Raw genomic sequence first — 19671 nt, 5'->3', positions numbered from 1 at the left:
GTAAAGGTTCTCAAAAAATCTTTAAGTGTATTTCTTTATTATTCTCTCGTTTTTCACTTCAGTATTTTTTTTTTTTACTGCATTGAGTAGCATTTATCAAAAGTGGTAGTTTCAGACACATTCATGAACACTCCACCCTAACAACGGTACCATCAGTGAACCAAGAGACCAGTCAGTTGTCATGTGCCCACTACACTAAGCCTATATTGTTATTATACATAGGCCAATATTGTAATCAATCAATCCATGTCGGAGAGGTTTTAGTATAGTGCACATCCTGAACCCAAATGTTTGAAGGTGCCTAAAATCACGCAATTTGCTCAAGCAGGAGAGGCTGGAGCAGTATTATAGATTATTACAGCAAAAACAAGAGAAGTCTTTGTGTACAGCATTCATCCTGAACACACATATTTGAAGGTCTCGGATATCTGGTGATGTACAAACTGGAGGCTCAGTAAAATAAAGGATTTGCCTAAAATCACACAGTTTTGTCAAGCAGGAAGCTGGGATTGATCCCTGTTTTTTTTCCAGTTTCACGCTGTGCAATTCAGCGAGAAGATGGTTATCTCTTTCTGACATCAACGAACGACTAATGCTTTGTCCTTAAATCTTGCAAAATGAGATTAGAGCATGGGTGACAGTCAACATGTTGTTGTGATTAGGAGAGTTGACACCATGTTCTTTCCTACGAATTCCTATTTTATTAGGACATAACTATGAAATGTTACGAAAACAAGGTGTCAGAAAAATGCCGCTAAAAACGCAACAGTCAGCTGTAAAATGTCCTAATCCTTGCTGTAATATCCTGAGGGGGAAGGGCGGTCAGGAATTATTACCGATTCACAATATCTATGCATTGCACCAATCCTCGTGAAACATACTTCGCCCCCTAGCCAAATTAGGTGCGCAGTTACATCATCTTAATTCATTGCCAACGCTTAAAAACTTTACACATCGACTACCAAAGGAAGATACTTTCAGCATCAAGAAAACACAGATGTTTCAACAGCACTAATATTATATTACACTCCTTTTCGGTTTTTGCTTCCACTATTTGGAATAATTTCCCATTTGAAATAAGAGGGGACCCTACCTTTGACCTTTCAAAGCTGGATTAATCATTTACTCCCAATTCAACAGATCTTGACGTTCTATTGGTAGTCAGGTCAGTCAGTATATTCTACATATGTACATGTAATTCAATAATACCTATTAATCCAATGCTTGTCTCTCAATACACCTCTATATGGTAAATATGTTGTGTTACCTTTATGGAACAAAATATTTTCCATCTCATTTTACACCAAAAAAACACAAATATTTTAACATGGGGACGTTTATGATGCACAATGCTGTGGTATTGTTAGCTAATATGAGGAAAGTCTTGATTGAAGGGGCCTCTTCATTGCAATAAGCATTTGTGGACTTCACAACTTGTATCAACAAATAATTTTGATCTCTACCCATGGAAGCAGTTGGAACATTGGTAGGTCTTACACTCTCTGGATTGATCATCAAAATAGTGTTGTGCAAGGTATGGAATGAAAGAAAAAGGTGTTGTTCCCCCAAATCTCTTTATCCTTTACATTTCTGTCTTTGTGGGTGATCTCAGGAGACAAAGCCTATTTTTAGTGCAGCCAGGTGAAGATCACACTTCTGACAATGACACAATCCTGTGTTATTGTCAGAAGACAATGACACAGACAATGGTGTGGATATAGATAGAGCTGGATGTCCTGGTTATATCCTATTTCCAAACCATCTATAGATTGGATGAAGTCTAAACGTATAGGTTTTGGTCTTAGTAGGTAGCTCTGAGACATGGAGGGTTGAGGGCTATTCCTGCAAAGTGACACATGGCCATTGATTTTGCCAACTCTTATGTGATACGCTGAAATGATCTTTTCCAAAGAAAGACAAAACAGTGGCTGCCCACGCAAGTATGAGTTTTTTAGGATATGCTAACTGGAACTATGTGGGTGTGTCCGTATTTCGTCTGCAAACAACCTATTTAACCAGTACATTAGGACTGATACCTACAAGTCCAGTCATAACTGTTCGACTTGAATTGTGGCTGCAAAAAACTATCTATGACATCCTGTTTTGTATTCTGAGACTACTCATGTGTGATTTGAATTCTTGAGAAAGTCATTGAATGTGATTTATTTTGTCCTATTTGTGCTGTTAAACAGAATAATTAAGTGGACATTAACCTATGGTTTTGGGAAAAGGATAAAGACGTTAAGGAACAACAAGGTCACAAAGCGCTGCCCCACATTTAGGGCCAACAGACGTATGTGCAACTGATGTTCACATGGAATCCTTCTGTACAAATTTAATTGAAAAAGAGTTCATTTAGAAACCTACTGTGGGAGCAGACGTAAGTAGAAATTCAAAGCATTCTTCTCCCCATCATCTTGTGGGATTTTGAAGATGTCTTGGACTAATCTCTTTCATGAGGTCCCAAAACTGGTGTTGAGAAGGTGAAAAGCATTATCACTGTAACTTATGTGGAGCATAATGTCATGAATGGAAAAAGACAAACAAACACTCATCTCTGTAACATGGTTCTTGGGAAGTGTCTGGGCTTCCTCAAAGCATGTAGTCAATTAATTTCTGTGCCTAGCTGCTAAACATCATATTTTGTCATAGCTAACCACTAGTGAAACTAGTGCAGCTGTAAGAATGGCAATCGTGCACAGATAAGGGAACGGATGAAGGGCAATTAGCTATGGTCATATCCCTCTGGAAGTGTAGTTTTCACTCCGCTTGTCCACAATTGAGTTATCCAGCTTTTTCCGGGATACCCTATCTCCACAAATACTAGAAAAGATGCAATTCAGTGTAGATTGCATAACAGGGATCATATCAAACGTAGGTTTGCAGCATCCTGGATGGGTTACACTACTTTGAATGCACCAGAGATACACTATTCACCTAAGTCTAATAACCTGAACCTAATCGATTGTGATCAACCCCCTTACATAGGGCTGAAGGCCCATACCGCCAGGCAATGCAGCCAAACCACCTACTGACACCAGATGCTCCCATCCATCAGGGTAAGCCTCATGTGTCTCATACTCAGAAACAACTTAAATGGGCCAACTCCCGAAAGGAAGTCCAAAGTTGCTCACTAGCCTAAAACATGATTGAGTTACCGGATGTACCCCACAGTTCCACCTACCTTCATTAATCATGCCTAATTTTCCACATCCTCCACAATTTGTAGCTGACCATCAGGGGACTCCACACACAGGTGTGAGCAGCAAAGGGCTAGGACAGAAAACTTAATCCTACGGTGTTCCATCAGTACCATGCGCCTCACACACAAGTCAGTGTTTAATATGCAACCACTCAAGGCCAGACCATACAAATCAAGGCCCATCCCTGCACATTCAGCACCAATGACCTCTTCCACATACCATTCACTAGCCCCCAAACTGCTCCAACACCACTAACCATGAAAATCATGCTCATCATCACATTTTACAGTCTGCAGAGTAACCTAGACACACTCTTCATCAAAGAGACATGATGCACACTCGCCTAACAGATGGCATAATGCAGGCTATCTAGGAATAGGCTAGAAAACCTTGCTATTAAGAACAAAACTGCAGATTCTGTTGTACTGAGCAATTATACCCTGTGAATAACAAATGCACTTTATAAATAAATTAACATAACTTCGGCACACAATCCAAGACATTCTCATCTCTACAAACTACAGCATCCAACACCTAAACACAAAGTAAAAAAGACTACTCACCATCATCCACAAGTACTCCTTGTCTGCACCCTAAGCGAGCAGATACTCAAGTTATTTGATCCGATTTTTATCCCATTTACTGTTCTCAATATCTCAGACAGCCTACTTTGTTCTCAACAGCTTGCCCCTAGATCCGACAAGAGCTTCACATTAATAAATCTAGGACCTCATCACCTCTACCACCATTCAGCAAATCTCCTACATTCCTAGGAGACCTTTCCAAACCCAGCAACTCGGCTCAAAGGCATAACTTGACAACTGACATCACACCACCAAACCAACTGAACTCAATGGCAACAGTCTCAACCACATCCTGTCAGTATCATCCTAAATTGCCTATTGGGACCCAGTACTAATGGACTGAATGGCCGAGTTCACCATCAATTGACTTAATCACCCTTAAGATTAATGAAAAAAAGAAAACAAAGCAGACTTTCTCTCCTCCAAAATAATCTCCATGGATGTCCTTCAAGAAAACCTCCTTGTCCTATTAAAAGCCATCCACACCACATCAGATATCAATATACTCCTCATAAGCTAAAACACAACGCTGTAAAGCCATCCACACCACTCTGAAAACATGATCCTTCAATCTCAAACCCTCCACATCTTGGTAGACCCAAGAACTCTTAGTGAACAAAGATGCCATATTTAGACATACAAAGAAATGGAGAAGGAACAATATCCCTTGAAAACATCATAGAATTCAAAGCATTCTGCCATGCACACAATCAAAGCAGCCTACAATCAACAAAGCAACTAACAGAAGCAAGGCCAGCATACATTAACAAATGCATGAACTTCCACCAAAGAAACAGACACCTAAGATCTAACTCTCTCTTCCTCGCAGGCACCCCCTGGATCTGCTGAGGCAACAGCATAGTATGCTCTTTCTCACACCTGGTGCCCAAAGCTTGGAAAGACTTTCCCCTGCACCTCAGGACCACCTCATTACTTCGGTAATTCAGGAAAGTACTCAACACTTCTGTTGAAATGAACAGATCACCATTAAGCAGTTAGCAACTTCGGAGCCTTGCGACCCTCACAGGTGATTTGCCGCACTTTATAGATCCTTGATCGATTGATGGAAAAACATTTTTAATGCCATCAATCACTGCATCAACATACTTTCAAATCCTTCCAGTCCTCAGTCACATAAAAATTACAGTCCTGTATGTACTTTCAATCACTTTTTCAATGACAAGCTGAACAAAATCAGATTTCATGGGTAACACTAAATTCACATCAGCACTACTGCTCATCTTGCATTACCCCACATCCATGTGGAAAGTCTGCAGCCTCCTCTCACACACTGATCCTAATAACATTCTGAATTCACTTGTCTATCAATACGAAAACAATAACCTACAAGCAACAAGTCTGTTCAAGGAAATGCCCTCCCACTACTCCTCAACACTCTCACTTCCTTCCTCAACCAAGGAATGCTGCCGGATGCTCTGAAGTCAGGACAAATCCTCTCCTACTGAAGAAACCAATGATGGTCAGCCTTACCAAATTCTACCCAATCACCCACCTACCCTCCATCTGAAAAATCATTGAGAAAGCAGCTTACACCCTACAACAGGAGCAAATCAACAAGCACACTCTCCTACGAGACTGACATTTCAGTTTCAGAAAACACTGACGTGTGGAAGCGGTATCTCTCCAGGTAGTCAATGTCTCCCTCACTATTTAATTTTTGTAGACCTCTCCATAGCATTTAATACAGTTATCCATCAAGCCCTGATTCACATCCTGAAATCAGTAACAGGATTTTCCATCACAGTCTAACATGGGTTCACCAACTACCCCACCAACCACTAGCAGATCATTTATGTAGTGACCACAAGATTCCAAAAGCTCTACATCTCCCCGTGAAATTTTCCTGGCAATCATCCTCTTTCTTCTTCTTCAATCTCTGCATCAAGACTTATTCACCAACAAAATCACCAACATCCACCAACAGGCCAAGCAGACTCGATACTACCTTGAAGAATGCTCCGCCAATGACATCCAGAAATTCAAAATGTGCCTCCAGCTAATCCAGCAGAGGATAGGAAGTAACTAAAGCAGAACCCGACCAAAACAGAATACCTCTTTTTCGCTAACAGCTTGAAAAAAACAAAGATCCATGCCTACCAATTCAGTAGGAACCTTGATGGTTTCACCCCCTCAGTTAACAGACAAGACTGAATTATTCAAATTCACCAACAACACAGGCTCACCTTCAAAGAACACATCACCAGGAAAACAAAGATAACATTGTATTTGCTCTGCCTCCTGAAAATGTTTAATTCTCAGTTCCAGAGTCTGAATTCAGAACAGCAGTGGTAGCTCTAGACCTCTCAAATGTGGATATAGGGCAGGCATACTCAACAATCAATCAATCAATCAATCAATCAAAGCATTTATATAGCGCGCTACTCACCCGGAGAGTCTCAAGGCGCTGGGGGGGGAGGGTCCGCTACTGCTCGAACAGCCAGGTCTTGAGCTGCTTCCTGAAGGCAAGGTGGTCCTGGGTCAGGCGGAGGTGGGTCGGGAGGGAGTTCCAAGTCTTGGCGGCCAGGTAGGAGAAGGACCTTCCTCCTGTGGTGGCTCTTCTGATGCGGGGGACGGCGGCGAGGGCGTGGTTGGTCAATCGAAGCTGTCGTTTGGGAGCGTAGAAGTTGAGGCGGTTGTTGCAGTATCCTGGGCCTTGGTTGTGGAGGGCTTTGTGTGCGTGGGTGAGGAGACGGAAGGTGATTCTCTTGTTGACCGGGAGCCAATGCAGATCTCTCAGGTGTCCGGAGATGTGGCTGCGACGGGGGATGTCCAGGATGAGTCGTGCTGAGGCGTTTTGGATCCGCTGGAGTCTTTTCTGGAGTTTGGTGGTGGTTCCGGCATAGAGGGAGTTGCCGTAGTCCAGACGGCTGGTGACGAGGGCCTGGGTGACCGTCTTCCTGGTCTCGGTGGGGATCCACCGGAAGATCTTACGTAGCATGCGCAGGATGTTGAAGCACGACGAGGAGACGGCGTTGACTTCTCTGGTCATGGAGAGGGAGGGATCCAGGATGAAGCCCAGGTTGCGTGCGTGGTCTGTTGGTTTGGGTGCGCTGCCTAGGGCGGGGGGCCACCAGGAGTCGTCCCAGGCTGAGGGTGAAGATCCCAGGATGAGGACTTCCGTCTTGTCTGAGTTCAGTTTCAGGTGGCTGTTCATCATCCACTTGGCTACGTCTGTCATCCCTTCGTGTAGGTTGGCTCTGGCGGTGGCGGGGTCGTTGGTGAGGGAGAGGATCAGCTGGGTGTCGTCGGCGTAGGAGATGATGTTGAGGTTGTGTTGGCGTGCGAAGGCTGCGAGGGGGCTCATGTAGGCGTTGAAGAGGGTTGGGCTGAGCGAGGAGCCTTGAGGAACGCCGCAGATGACTTTGGTGGCTTCTGATCTGAACGGGGGGAGGCGGACTCTATGTGTCCTTCCGGTGAGGAACGAGATGATCCAGTCCAGTGCCTTCTCCTGGATTCCAACGTTGCTGAGGCGCTGCACTAGGTTGTGGTGACAGACAGTGTCGAAGGCCGCGGAGAGGTCTAGGAGGATGAGGGCCGCTGTTTCTCCGTTGTCGAGCAGGGCTCGGATGTCGTCGGTGGCTGCGATCAGGGCGGTCTCGGTGCTGTGGTTGGCCTGGAAGCCAGACTGCGAGGGGTCGAGGGATCCGTTCGTCTCGAGGAAGGCGGCCAGCTGCTTGTTGACGGTCTTCTCGATGACTTTTGCAGGAAACGGGAGCAGCGAGATGGGGCGGTAGTTCTTGAGGTCGGTGGGGTCGGCTGATGGCTTCTTTAGGAGAGCGCTGAGTTCGGCGTGCTTCCAGCTCTCCGGGAAGGTGGCGGTGTCGAATGAGGTGTTGATGATGTCCCGTAGGTGGGGTGCGATGACAGCGTCGGCCTTGTTGAAGACGTGGTGGGGGCAGGGGTCGGTCGGAGATCCGGAGTGGATGGAGTTCATCGTGCGGACGGTGTCTTCGGTGCTGATCGGGGTCCAGGCGCGGAGGGTGGTGGTGGGGGCGGTGGTTCCGTCGTGGCGTGCGTTGGTTGAGTGCTGAAGCTGTTGTGTATGTCCGCGATCTTGTTGTGGAAGTAGGAGGCTAGGGAGTTGCAGAGGTCTTGTGAAGAGTTGATGTCGTTGTTTCCGGCGTTGGGGTTGGAGAGCTCTTTAACAATGTTGAAGAGTTCCTTGCTGTTGTGGGCGTTGTTGTCCAGTCGTTCCTTGAATGCTGTTTTTTTGGTGGTGCGGATCAGTTGGTGGTGTTTTCGGGTGGCGAGTTTGAGGGCAGTCATGTTGTTCGGTGTTGGGTCTCTGCGCCAGGCTCTCTCGAGGGCCCTCCTCACAGTAGGACCCAGTACCTACCTGGAACCACTCTGTCTCTTTTCGAAGGCATCCTACACACAGCTGCACAGCTCAAGTGCCAACATTTAAGGAATTACATTGGCTTCCTTGCAGGCCTTCATTATGTTCAAGACTAGATACATCATCTGTAGGTCTGTCAGAAACAGCACTCTTGCATTCCTGGTCAACAAGTAAACACCTCAAGCAGACAGTGCGATACCTCAAACCATGACATTGTCAGAGTGTACAGAACAATATGCAAGATAGGATAGAATCTAGTTAGTCTATGCTTGCAGGATAGTGAACACCAATTCCTCCAATATATGAACTGCTCATATCCAATACAGTTTAGTAAGAAGCTGAAGAATTGTCTATTTATCGAATACTACCCTCCAGAAATAATAGAAACCCATCTGTAGCGATCTTCAATAATATCCTGGGTCTTGTTCACTGTTCAGAAGACTCCATAAGAGCTAGGCAGGGCTCACAGCATAAGCACCAAACAGGTTGAAAATCAAGGCATACAGGAAGGAAAAGACCAGACACCAGGCCTTCTCTTGCCACCATCTGTAAATATGAACTCCACACTAGCTGAAATTCGTGAGGCAATTTCCCTTCTGCATTTCATAAAGGAGCTGGAAGCCCATACCCTTCAAACAACTTATCATACTCTCCTCCCCTCCGCACCCCCGGTAATGGATGCAGCTGACAACTTGCCCAACTAAGTTCTTACCATCCCCCTATCTTTTTAACCTTCCCTTACCTTCCCCCACATGCCCTTTTTGTCATCCCCATTTCACGTCTGCTGACGTTCCATACCCCTTTTCTTGTACACCACTCCGCTATTAAGCTAAGTTGCACCATACAACTACATATATGGATTTAGAAATGTACAAGTTGTAAACATCTGAATTTCCAAGGAAGATCAGTACATGTATGCCTGTCTTATTGGGCTGTGTTTGATTATTGTTCAAGTTTATCCTGTCAAATTATACTGTTAAACACCTCATAGAGGCACATCATACGTACAAGGCATATAGGGGCAGTACCCTGATATTGTGCACAGACAGTATCTGAAAAAAGAATGGAAGTGCGGGATACACACAATGTACATGGACAAATATAACACACAAACTGCACACACTGTCCATAGTAGATCTCACCACCGTTAATACACAGGACAAATTTTTCTTTGCAAAAAAGTGCCTCTCCTCAGCCAGAGATACCTTGTGTACCCTACTACAAACTACCTGCTGCTCCTTACAAAGGTACCACCCGAGACCACCCTTAGAACTGGAGACGTCCTCTCTTGTCTGCTCAGATGACCTATGCACAAACCCAGCATGGTGAACTGAGAAGAAAAGGGATGCAAGCTCTATCTTAACAAGTTGAATGCGAGCATTGATTTGCTGAATCAAATGATGCTAACTCAGAATGAATACAGTTGAAGCATATATTCTAACCAGGACATATTCTTGGCTTAGAATGAGAATACATTTTTTGCAAACATTTCAGAGAAACAGTAAAGGTCTAAGCATCGTAGTTATTTATAAACACCACCACAATACTCTAGATCTGGGTTCTCCAAAGTCGGTCCAGAGGGTCAAATCCATGCCAGATTTTTGAGATAACTACATTTATCTAAATGGGGAAAAGCAAAAAATCTGGCAAGGATCTGGCTAGCCAGGACTTTGAAGAACCCTGCTCTAGATGTATAAGGAGGTGGTTTTAAAGTTAGGGAATGGAAGACAGCTAAGGTTATTTACTGTTTGAATTCACTATAATACTGGCCAAAGAAAAGGCGGCACCAGACGAAGTTACAAGTCAGAGATGGTCATCGCATTTAGTCATTTCACTGTAGGCAGATCGCTGCAGCGATGAGAGACATGATTTTTTACTGATAAAGTGAGGCAATGGTGAAAGAAACCAGATCGAATCTGCTAAAACCACATCCCAAATACCAGCCTGTATTCCTAATGACGAAAGCAACATCTTATACAGCAAAATGTATACATGTGCAGGGTGCATACAATAAGTATACAAACAGTAAATATAGACAATATAGAGACCTGGCACACTATACTGTACTACGCACAGTGTGAAGAGCGGTACTGTTGTGCCAAAGAATGTGTATTAAGTACAGTCTACAAAAATGGTGCAGAACAGTATTTGTAGATTATAGGGATTACAATACTGGAAGCATGGCGCAGCCCATAGTAGCCATGCTCACTGGCTCACTTTGTCTACTACACAAAAATAATTTTTTGTCCGTACCATTGATGTACGTTAGTTATTGTTAAAAGCCTTCCAGGGCTACACGTGTTTTAAAGGGTCCGGGGCTGCTGGGTAGGATAAACTGGGTAGATTATTCCACCAAGGCTAAACTACACTCTTCATACACAGGATCACGCATTCAAACCAAGAACAAAGACATACACACACACTAAACAGAAAGGGTGTAAGAGCACACAGACACAGCAGACCTAGAGAAGATGTGTCCAGAAGGATGCACACCTGCATATTGCCATCAGTGACCCTATGGCCCATCCCCTGTGGGTATATGATGCTTATATACTTACAGGTCCAGTTTGATGCTGTCAGTGTGGGAGAGTTGTACGACCCGGCCTGCGTGGAGATCTGAAGCGAGTACTGACGCCCAGGGATGAGTCCGTCAAAGCGTAATTCAGTTGTGTTTCTGTTATCAGTCGTGTTTCTCACTAATATCTGTGATTCTGTTTCGGAGAGGCCGATCCTGTGAGTACAGGATGCTCCCACAGGAGGCACCCGCCAGGAGGCTCTGAGGATGCTGCTGTTTTCCTCGGTTAGGAGAGTCACCTGTTCTGGAGCCAGAGGATCTGGAAGGAAGAGTCACACATCGTGAGAATCCTGGGCACATAATCTTCAACATCTTCAAGGTCGCACCAGGCAATGAAAATAATCAATTCTTTAAGCACAACTGAAGAAGGGCACAGGTTGGTAGCGGTCTGTGGATTCTATTATTGGTACTGCTTATGTTCCAGAATTACTGCTTCTCTACTTCAGTAACTTACTCTTTCTTAGCCAGAGGCTCAGAAGTAAAGCGTGAACATATGACTCAAAATGCAAGGGTTGAGGAGCACGAAACAATATATCAACACAAGTGGTAAAGGCAGAATAGGGAAAAATGTACTTTCTATGTTTCTATGAACACAAACAGGAATGCAATATCCAGCCCCTCTCATCCTTCCCCTCACTTGTTGATTATTGCAGATTCGATTTACAATCATCATTGTCACAGGTGAAGACAATACGGTAGGCCAACCCCCTCACACCTGGTCATTCAGGACAGTTTCCACTCCTGAGCTTTTGTGTTGCAGCCTGATGCATTCTGGGTGTTGTTCTCTTGGTTTGGTTCCATTGAGCAAACCAGACTCATCTGATATCAATGATTTGCAGGTGTGAAGATCAGGACTGGAGGCAGTCACTATGATGACATGGAATGAGGTGCTCAACCTACAATGAAGAGTTAATGCTCTCCCAAGGAGGCTGACACCAGACAGGGACAGGGCCTAATACATTAATATTTCAAAAATGCTATGTTTTTTTCCAACAAACCTTTACGTTTCCAAGGGCGTTTTGAAAATGAACACAAAGATTAACTGTTATTAATGTAATGTTTTGGTTAGTATAGGTTTGCCCTATATTGAATGTGAAATTGGGCCAGAATCTATTTTACTTGACCCTACTCATACAGGTACTACTGGGAAATTGTCAACTTGTGATAACCTACTGTCTCCAGAAAGTCAGTACGTGGTTATTGAGTCAGTCACTCCTATGCAATTCTCAAGCCATCCACGCACTCCTTCTGCAATCACAAAACACAGGCATCCATTTGCTTTCCCTAGGACAGTTATGGGAGAAAACTGTTAATAAAAATAAAGTTCTCTACAAAGGTGAGGTGTTGACTGGGCCTGAGGGAAATTTCAATTACGGCTGAGTAATCCGAGTAATTTCAGGTATTCCGTGTCATTCTTTAACACGGAATTATCTATAATAACATGATTACTTCTGATAGCGTAATTAAGAGTAATTTGTGGGAAAACATCCTACTGCAAGAGCACATTTAGCAAGCGCGTGTAGCCACTTGTGCTCGCTATTCGTGTTCTGCAGCCCTTCAGTGCTATTTCATAGTGCAAAAGCATCCTCACGTCCATTTTGAATGCAAGCGTGTATTTTGCACTGAGAAGATAGCGATACATGCCGGGAGTAAGTTGAGGGAAATTTCTACACTGAGAGTACTTTTAGCGAACGCGAGTGACTGCTTGTGCTCATCATTCATGTTCTGTTACATTTAGTGATATTTCTTAGCTCAAAATGCCTCCTCACTTCTATTTTGAATTCAAGGGGACAATTTTGCACTAAGAAATAGCGTTAAATGCAGAATTACTCTTTTTGAGTAATTCTGCGTCATTTCATGAAATTCTTAGATAAATCTGCATGATTATGCTACATGGAATTACGCATTACTCCCACCCCTACTGTTGGCAGTTATGTTTATTGCAGTCTTAATTAACAAACTCATTTTATGAAACCCATTCAGAACCTTAAGGTTTTGCAAAATTTCAGAGCAAAACAATTAAGCACATCCACAAAAGTTAACACTGGTGTGCTGACTTGTGTACTGGTTTCTGGTTAATATGAATCTGAGATTCAAGACAATGACCCTTACACAAAAATCATTTCATGGTCGAGCACTAGTGCATTTTGAGTCATTATGCCCTTGTAGGATGTTACGGTCCAGCAATGTGGGTTGCGGTCGGATGGGAGGGAACCACCATTGACACCGATGCATGGGTATTTAGGAGAGTGAGCCACTGTTGCGGCATAGTGATTTTGGGGGAAGGCATGTAGCGACTAAGAAGAGTGTGATGTGAGTGTCCCGCAGCCACCATTTTGGCAAATGACATTCTGCGCAAGTGCAGATGGATAGTCAAAGCCCTCCCTGCAACAAATCTCACCACTCGCCATGTTACATGGTTTTAGGAGATGTCTGGATGCAGGTTGTGCCGAAATAATGGTTTGTAAAAGTGAAAATGTTACTGCTGGAACCAAGCAGAGAGAGAGCTCAGACAAAGCCAAAGGGATAGCAGGGAAGATTTAGGCTAGAAAAGTGGAGGGTGCGATGGTCTCAAAGAATGGACAAGGAAACCACAATGGACCTAGCGCAGGAAGGGGGGTACAAACATGGGGTGTACTTTAAGAGCAAGGAGGCTAGAAGCGGAAGCTGGTTAGAGCAGCGAGTTAACATGTGTAGAAAGAGTTGAAGTCTGAAGTTATGGGGGAGTTAGCCTTGGAGCATTAGCTGGTGTGTGATGTGCTAGGGGAGAGGGGATGTCGTTGTTTATGGGCATAGGTTAGTTTGGAGCTAAACCGAAGCCCGGGGATTATGTGAGCTCAATTTGCTTCCGATGAAAGCGTTCACTTCCAGGATAAAGAAGTGTCCGTGGTTTGTCCTCTCACAACACAGATCTTCATATAAACCACTGCAAGCAGGAGGGAAGTCCTACGCTTCTGAAGCTTGAACTCTGCTTAACTCATTTCCCTCATCTGTCCGGGCAGCAGCTTCCACCCTCTTTTCATCATTGATTAAACCTCGTTGCTCTAGTCTCACTCGCCTCTTTGAACACTGTTATGGCCTGAGTGGCTTTAGCAATATAGAAACTCGGTGATAATGATGACAGATTGTATACTAAGTGAGAATCCTCCCCAGGAAGGACAGGACCATCTGCCTAGCGTTCATGTCCATCTCTCCATAGGTGACCCTCACTGACGAGGCATGCCCATAGGCAACTGATCAGATGCGTTCGACGCACACTGCCCAAGGACCTCTTACTCACCTATAATGTCAATCTTAACCCACGGTCTAATGTATCTCTTGCTGCTGCAGTTGACATGGCTTAATAAATCACAGGTGTTACTAACATCACTGTCAATTGTGCATATTGAATATCTTTAGGTCCATTGCCTCCACCCAGGGCCGGTTTTAGGTCAGTGCTCGCCGTCAAGGGGGCGGGGGTGTTTAAAAATAACTTATAGGTTTAAAAGCACGCGCTGCAGAGCTCCTTGTGTGTCCAGCAGTTTTTAGACAGCAATAAAACTGCCAAGATAACTCTGGCAATTAGTGGTCCTGCTGGAAAGAGAGGGAGGTTTGTGGCATTTTTTGACTCATCCTAGAAGTGCAGAGGGTTAATGTGCCTATTGCAAAGAATGTGTGTCATACAGATCACAGAAGTGAGCGTGAGTGAATGGAGTAGCGCTATAAAGAGAGAGAGTGAGAGATAATGTTTTAAAGAAACCCTCTCGACCATCTTCTCAGCAACCAAAAAAAGACTCACTCCAAAATCCTGCACGACTTCAGATACTTAGAGGCCGTCCGAGGCCTGCACCTCTGCTCCTGTTCCCGCCCGTATTTCACGGAGGCCCTGCTGGGGTGGGACTCGGTCCCCCAGCATCCACCTCGACAACAGGAGGGGCCGGAAGGCTGACGCTCTCTTAAGCATCGTCGGACTCCCGCAGCACAGAAATGGCGATGGATTCATCACTTTTTCACACCTTAATATCTTTGCACCAAGGAAAAGCATTTTAGATTTGGCGCTAATGGGGAAGTGTCTGACGAATTTAGCACAGGACATGGGGTCCACCAAGTGTGCATGCTTGCCTCCTCGCTATTTATTTTATATATAAACGACCTCAGCTCAGAGCTCATTAAGTGTACCCCTGATGTTATGTACCAAAGGTAAACAACGTCACCTTCCCTGTACTCCTTTAGGCGGACGGAGCTGCGTAAATCACCCACACTCTCAAAGCCCTACGTTTCCTCGTTCGTTCATTCGCAGGTTTTGTGGCAGAACTTGATTTAACAAATCATTTTGCCAAATCTTTCACAGTGTCACGCGGCCCGAAGTGCACAGTGTCCTCCTTTCCTATTACAGTAGATTTAAACCCGCTACAAAGCACTAGCACTTTCTCTCACCTGGGGGTCACTTTTAGCTCTACAGTCTCATGGGACCCCCAAACCACGCCGAGTAGTCCAAAACTGTCGAGCGCTGTTGGTTCTCTCCTTAATTTACCACCTCCACCGGGTGAGAGGGTGCTTGTACCCTTGTTACAAATATATTCCGTCCAGTGTACACCTATTGCAACCTGCGGGGCTGGGATTTGGGGACTCAGTGACCGGCTGATACTCCAAAGGGAAGAAAAACTTTTTGTAGGAGAATTCTTGTAGTGCCTGTATGGACCTCCCACTTTGTTTGCCATCGGGAGTTTGTTTTAACACATTTACACGACCAAATACGTATTCGTCACCTGCTCCCAGGGCTTTAAGTGGGATGAAAAAACTGAGGGGTCTCCCAGGGGCGTGGCCAATGTAATTAAGGGCGTTATAACACGTAAGCTAAAAATCTGTGCTCCGCATAGTGTGCTGCCCGATTTGTATTTTGCTGCTTCTGTCACTGCATCCAGATATATGACAACAAGTAACATCATGGCCACAACAAGCAGGATTGTTGGCTTTATCAATGGCTGTTAGTTGCATAAGATAAATAAGCAGCAACTATAGCTTGTATATAATATTGAAAAAGCTTTCACTTCAAGCCCTGGTGACACCACGACAATGCTGCTGCTCCTGAGTTTCAAAAAGAGAAGGGAAATCCAGATAGAAAATGACTCTTTAAAGGATTTCCCTTCCCTTACAACGCTCACCTGCAGGACGTCATGCCGTAACTTCTGCACTAGTGAGCAGTGCGAGCACGTGCACATCGATGTGCCTGCTGTCACTGCAGTCTGGAAAAAACAGGCGGCCTGTGCCAGGGCACAAAACAGAGCCCGATAGGGACCCGTTTAGAGGCCCTTTTTTAAAAACTGCCAGTGCTCAGACCCGGTAAGACCCGGCCCACTTAAAGTCCTGCCTGCTCCTGTGGCTCTCCATTAAGAGAACAAAACAAGCCGCCCTCCCAGTCCCAAGGAGATTTTTTCCGACTGTTGGGCTGGTATAAACGTCTCTCCATCCCTTGTTGGCGTATGTGATAAAACACTAGAAGGGTTTGGTCTATGGAACATTTTCTCTGGGACAGGCAGGCGCACGTGATCTCACGTGAGCAGGAAATAAGCCCTTAGCCCAGGCCTTATCGATACAACAGTTAGAAGCTAAAAGGCTAGGCGAGGAAGCGCAGAAACCTGAAGTGGTAGGAGTAACATATATCTCAGTTCTAGGGTCGTTGGAACTAGTTCTCTGTGGAACACCAGTGGGTGTTGGGAGCGCTTCCTTTTATTTCGTTTTAAAGCTGGTACGATTAAATACTCTGTTTCCCGCGTGGGCACCAGCATAATTTGGGATGTAGAACATATCCCTGTAACAATGTGTCCAACCAACCAATGAATGATTCATTTTATTTTCTTCTGTGGTTATTATACATTTTATACTACAAAGTAACATATACCTCTCTTCCGCGGCTTAGAAACTATCAAAAATGTTTGCAATCCTTGTCATTTGCGAGAATTATCTGATAACGAAATCTGCCTTTGTGCAAGTCTGTTCCTCCGGGCAGCTGTACGGCCCAGAAGCCCTATGCACTTTGACTTACTCTGTGTGTCTGATTTTTAGCTAATTTATTTTACTCATGTTTTATGTTTTTATCTGTATTTTTATGGGAATGTTGGGCCTCTGATCAATTTTATTCATGGATATATCTATGTTCTTTAATGGCTGTTTGTCAGCCGAATAACGCTGATTCTGATTTCGGTCATCTGTCTACCACCATTAATGCTAGGCCCCACGATCAGTGACTCTTTAGAGCTTCTAATGAACGTATTCCAGTGTTTCAATGACAATGCATCATGCGTGCATTTTTATTTGCAGTTACTGGACACCTTAACATATCAGCAAGAAACGCTGTCCAATGCAACAAGAGGGGGCACACAAGGAGTGAACAGTTGCTGCTTTCGTGCGTTAAAAGTGGAGCGCGCCAGGCAAGAGTGGGGGCTGGTGTGCAGCCCAAACCGGAAACTCCATAAGTGACGTTGAAGTGTCAGTGAGCCTTCATGGACAAGCACTGATGGTGGTGGACAGTGTTGTACTGAAGGCTCTTGGAGAAAGGCTGCCCACAAAGGTCCGTGCATTCCTGGACAAGCAGGGGATATACTGAAACTGCGGCTGTTTCACTCTTATCGATCAGGTCATTTCTCATAGTTGACATTGTACCATTTTCATTTATAATGGAAGAGACTGCAGAGACAACTTCAACGTAGAATCCTTAAAAATTTCAGCAGTGAATCTCTGGGAGCCATCATTTAATAATAACTGTACCCATGGCAGCAGAGGAAGGGAGTGCAGTGAAGATTCTCTCGGATGTCCTATTTCTACAGAACTCTAGATTTTGGGGGAGTTAACAAAAACTATACCGTTTTTGAAAAAGATATTTTGTTTGAATGTCTGATTTATGTGATCAAAATGCCCAGGAATGTGTTGTAGTCATAGCACACTGTGTGGAAAGTGGTGCTCCCTGAAGCCTAACCTTCCTCAACTGATGGCTTTGGGCCCGCCTCTGTGAGAACGCTATCTTACTGCCTGGGTAATGTAAGAGAGGGTAGAGCATCACTGGAAACTTAAAGACCAACGAAGGGGTCAGTAAGAAGTGGACAGCAGCAACTGGAGGAAGAGAAGATGAGTCCACTATCTGAGAGCCTCAACAAGTGATGCTTCCCGCATCCTGAGCAGCACAAAGACTATCGACTGGGCAGGACTAACAGCATACACAGAAGGAAAAGCCGCAACCTGAATTGGAGAGAATAGTGGTGTCAGCTACAAGCAGAGGAAGAAGTAGTGCGGCTCCTTTGCTAAGGTGGAGGAGAGCCACTCCACAGGAACAATTAAGTAAAATAACAGCATGTTATTATTTTATTTTTCAGTACGCTTCTGCAGTGCTGTGGCGAGCTGGATGGCCCACACAGCGGAGGGGGGGAGGGAGGAGTGGCAGGCACTTCCTAAGCACGCATGACCATTTGGCCAGCCGCTACTGGGAAGAAGGCGACTTGTGTGGCCTTAGACAAATTGGCCCAGTCTGGCACCTCTGCTCCTTGTGGCATTTTGAACTGCTCCATTGACCTTTCAGGTGAAGGGACACTGTAGTGTCGTGAAGGATGGCACGATGCACAGCAGATAATTCTGGAAGCTTCCATGGGAAGCACTGACCCTGAGTGGTGGCTGACACTTGAGGATCCTGATACACAGTGAGTTGCACCAGTGAGATCAGTGTGCTGCAAAGTGTCTGACAGGCCTCCATGGAAAATTGATGTGGAGTGCAGTGAAGCCGATTGTTTTACGAACTGGAGAGAAGTGTGGATGCAGGATTAAGGGGGTGATACCCCTCAAGATGGAAAGGTGCTGGTGAGGATAGCTGGCAAAGGTATACAAAGTACACCTCATGACAGTTGAGAGAACAACGCGGACTGAACGCTGTTGGTAAAAGCGCCAGAAACTAGGTTGCAGGTACTTGAATGTATCCCCCTCTCCTCCTAGCACCTTAGTGAAGACTTGACAATAGTATCTATGCCCTATTCCCGGGCCCTGGCCCGAGTCCTGAAGACTTCGATGAGGAACCATGGAGGCCCGGGCAGAGTTTTTAACTCTGCCGACGGAATCAGAGGAATTTTGATTCTTCCGCTTTACTATTGTAAATACTGAATTACTGATAAATAGAAATTCTGCTGCTTCAAAGGCAGAATTAAAAATGATTTAGTGATTTCTAAAGTTTAGAAACCACTGCATGTCACTCATACATCTTTACATACTCTGCAGTGATTACAAGTCTTAATCACTGCAGAGTATGCAAGAGTGCAGAGTGGCTGTTGACCGTGCTATTATGTTGGACAAAATGCCTCCTCGCATCCATTTTTAGATGTGACGGTGCATTCGGCACTAAGAAAATAGCACCAAATGCCCACTTTGCCTGTCGTGGAATTCCGAAGCATCAGGCAAAGTTTTAATGTAATTCCGCGTGATTACGCTAAAAAAAACTCTGCAAATTCGGACCACCCCTAGAAGCATTGTAAGTATGAAATGTATACTTAGTACGATCTGGTGTCCTCACTCCCTAAAAGACATAGAGGAATGGTGCAACTGCTGGAATCTATCTGCCTTGTCTGTCGACCAATCCCCTGCAAGTGACAACCCGACAGGAATACAGCGAAACACAGCATCCAAAAAGGGTGACACTCTGAAGAAGACAGACCTTAGCCTCGCTCTAGAACCTTTAAAGAGAATGGTAAAAAGATATAAAATCTGAACTGGATGAAGTAAAAAAAATAGCATTTTGTAATGAGGAGATCAAGGAATACCGGAATAAAACCTACTGTATATTCTGTTGCTGCTGAAACGGTGCAGACTGCCTAATGTAAATTGTAGTACGATAACCTGTGCAATGCTTAACATCTGAGACTCCATGACAGATCCTTGGCATGTTTACCTGTCCCCACACACGACCATAAATTATAAGCCTTACTTTTAGCCTGA

The 19671-nt window shown here is 44.7% G+C and overlaps 1 protein-coding gene across 2 annotated transcripts in view; it reads right to left on the bottom strand.

Moving 5' to 3' along the window:
• Positions 1-19671, bottom strand: part of LOC144755356 (receptor-type tyrosine-protein phosphatase V-like) — a 704907-nt gene that overhangs the window by 325491 nt on the left and 359745 nt on the right. For both annotated transcript variants that reach the window (XM_078644168.1, XM_078644167.1), the window contains one exon: positions 10703-10978. In XM_078644168.1, coding sequence (XP_078500294.1) covers positions 10703-10978 — 276 coding nt within the window. The remainder of the gene's footprint in view (positions 1-10702; positions 10979-19671) is intronic.

This window comes from Lissotriton helveticus, chromosome 5_1 (genome assembly GCF_964261635.1).
Source record: "Lissotriton helveticus chromosome 5_1, aLisHel1.1, whole genome shotgun sequence".
NCBI lineage: Eukaryota > Metazoa > Chordata > Amphibia > Caudata > Salamandridae > Lissotriton > Lissotriton helveticus.
The sequence above is the reverse complement of the archived record's forward strand: the minus strand, read 5'-3'. Positions and strand labels throughout refer to the sequence as shown.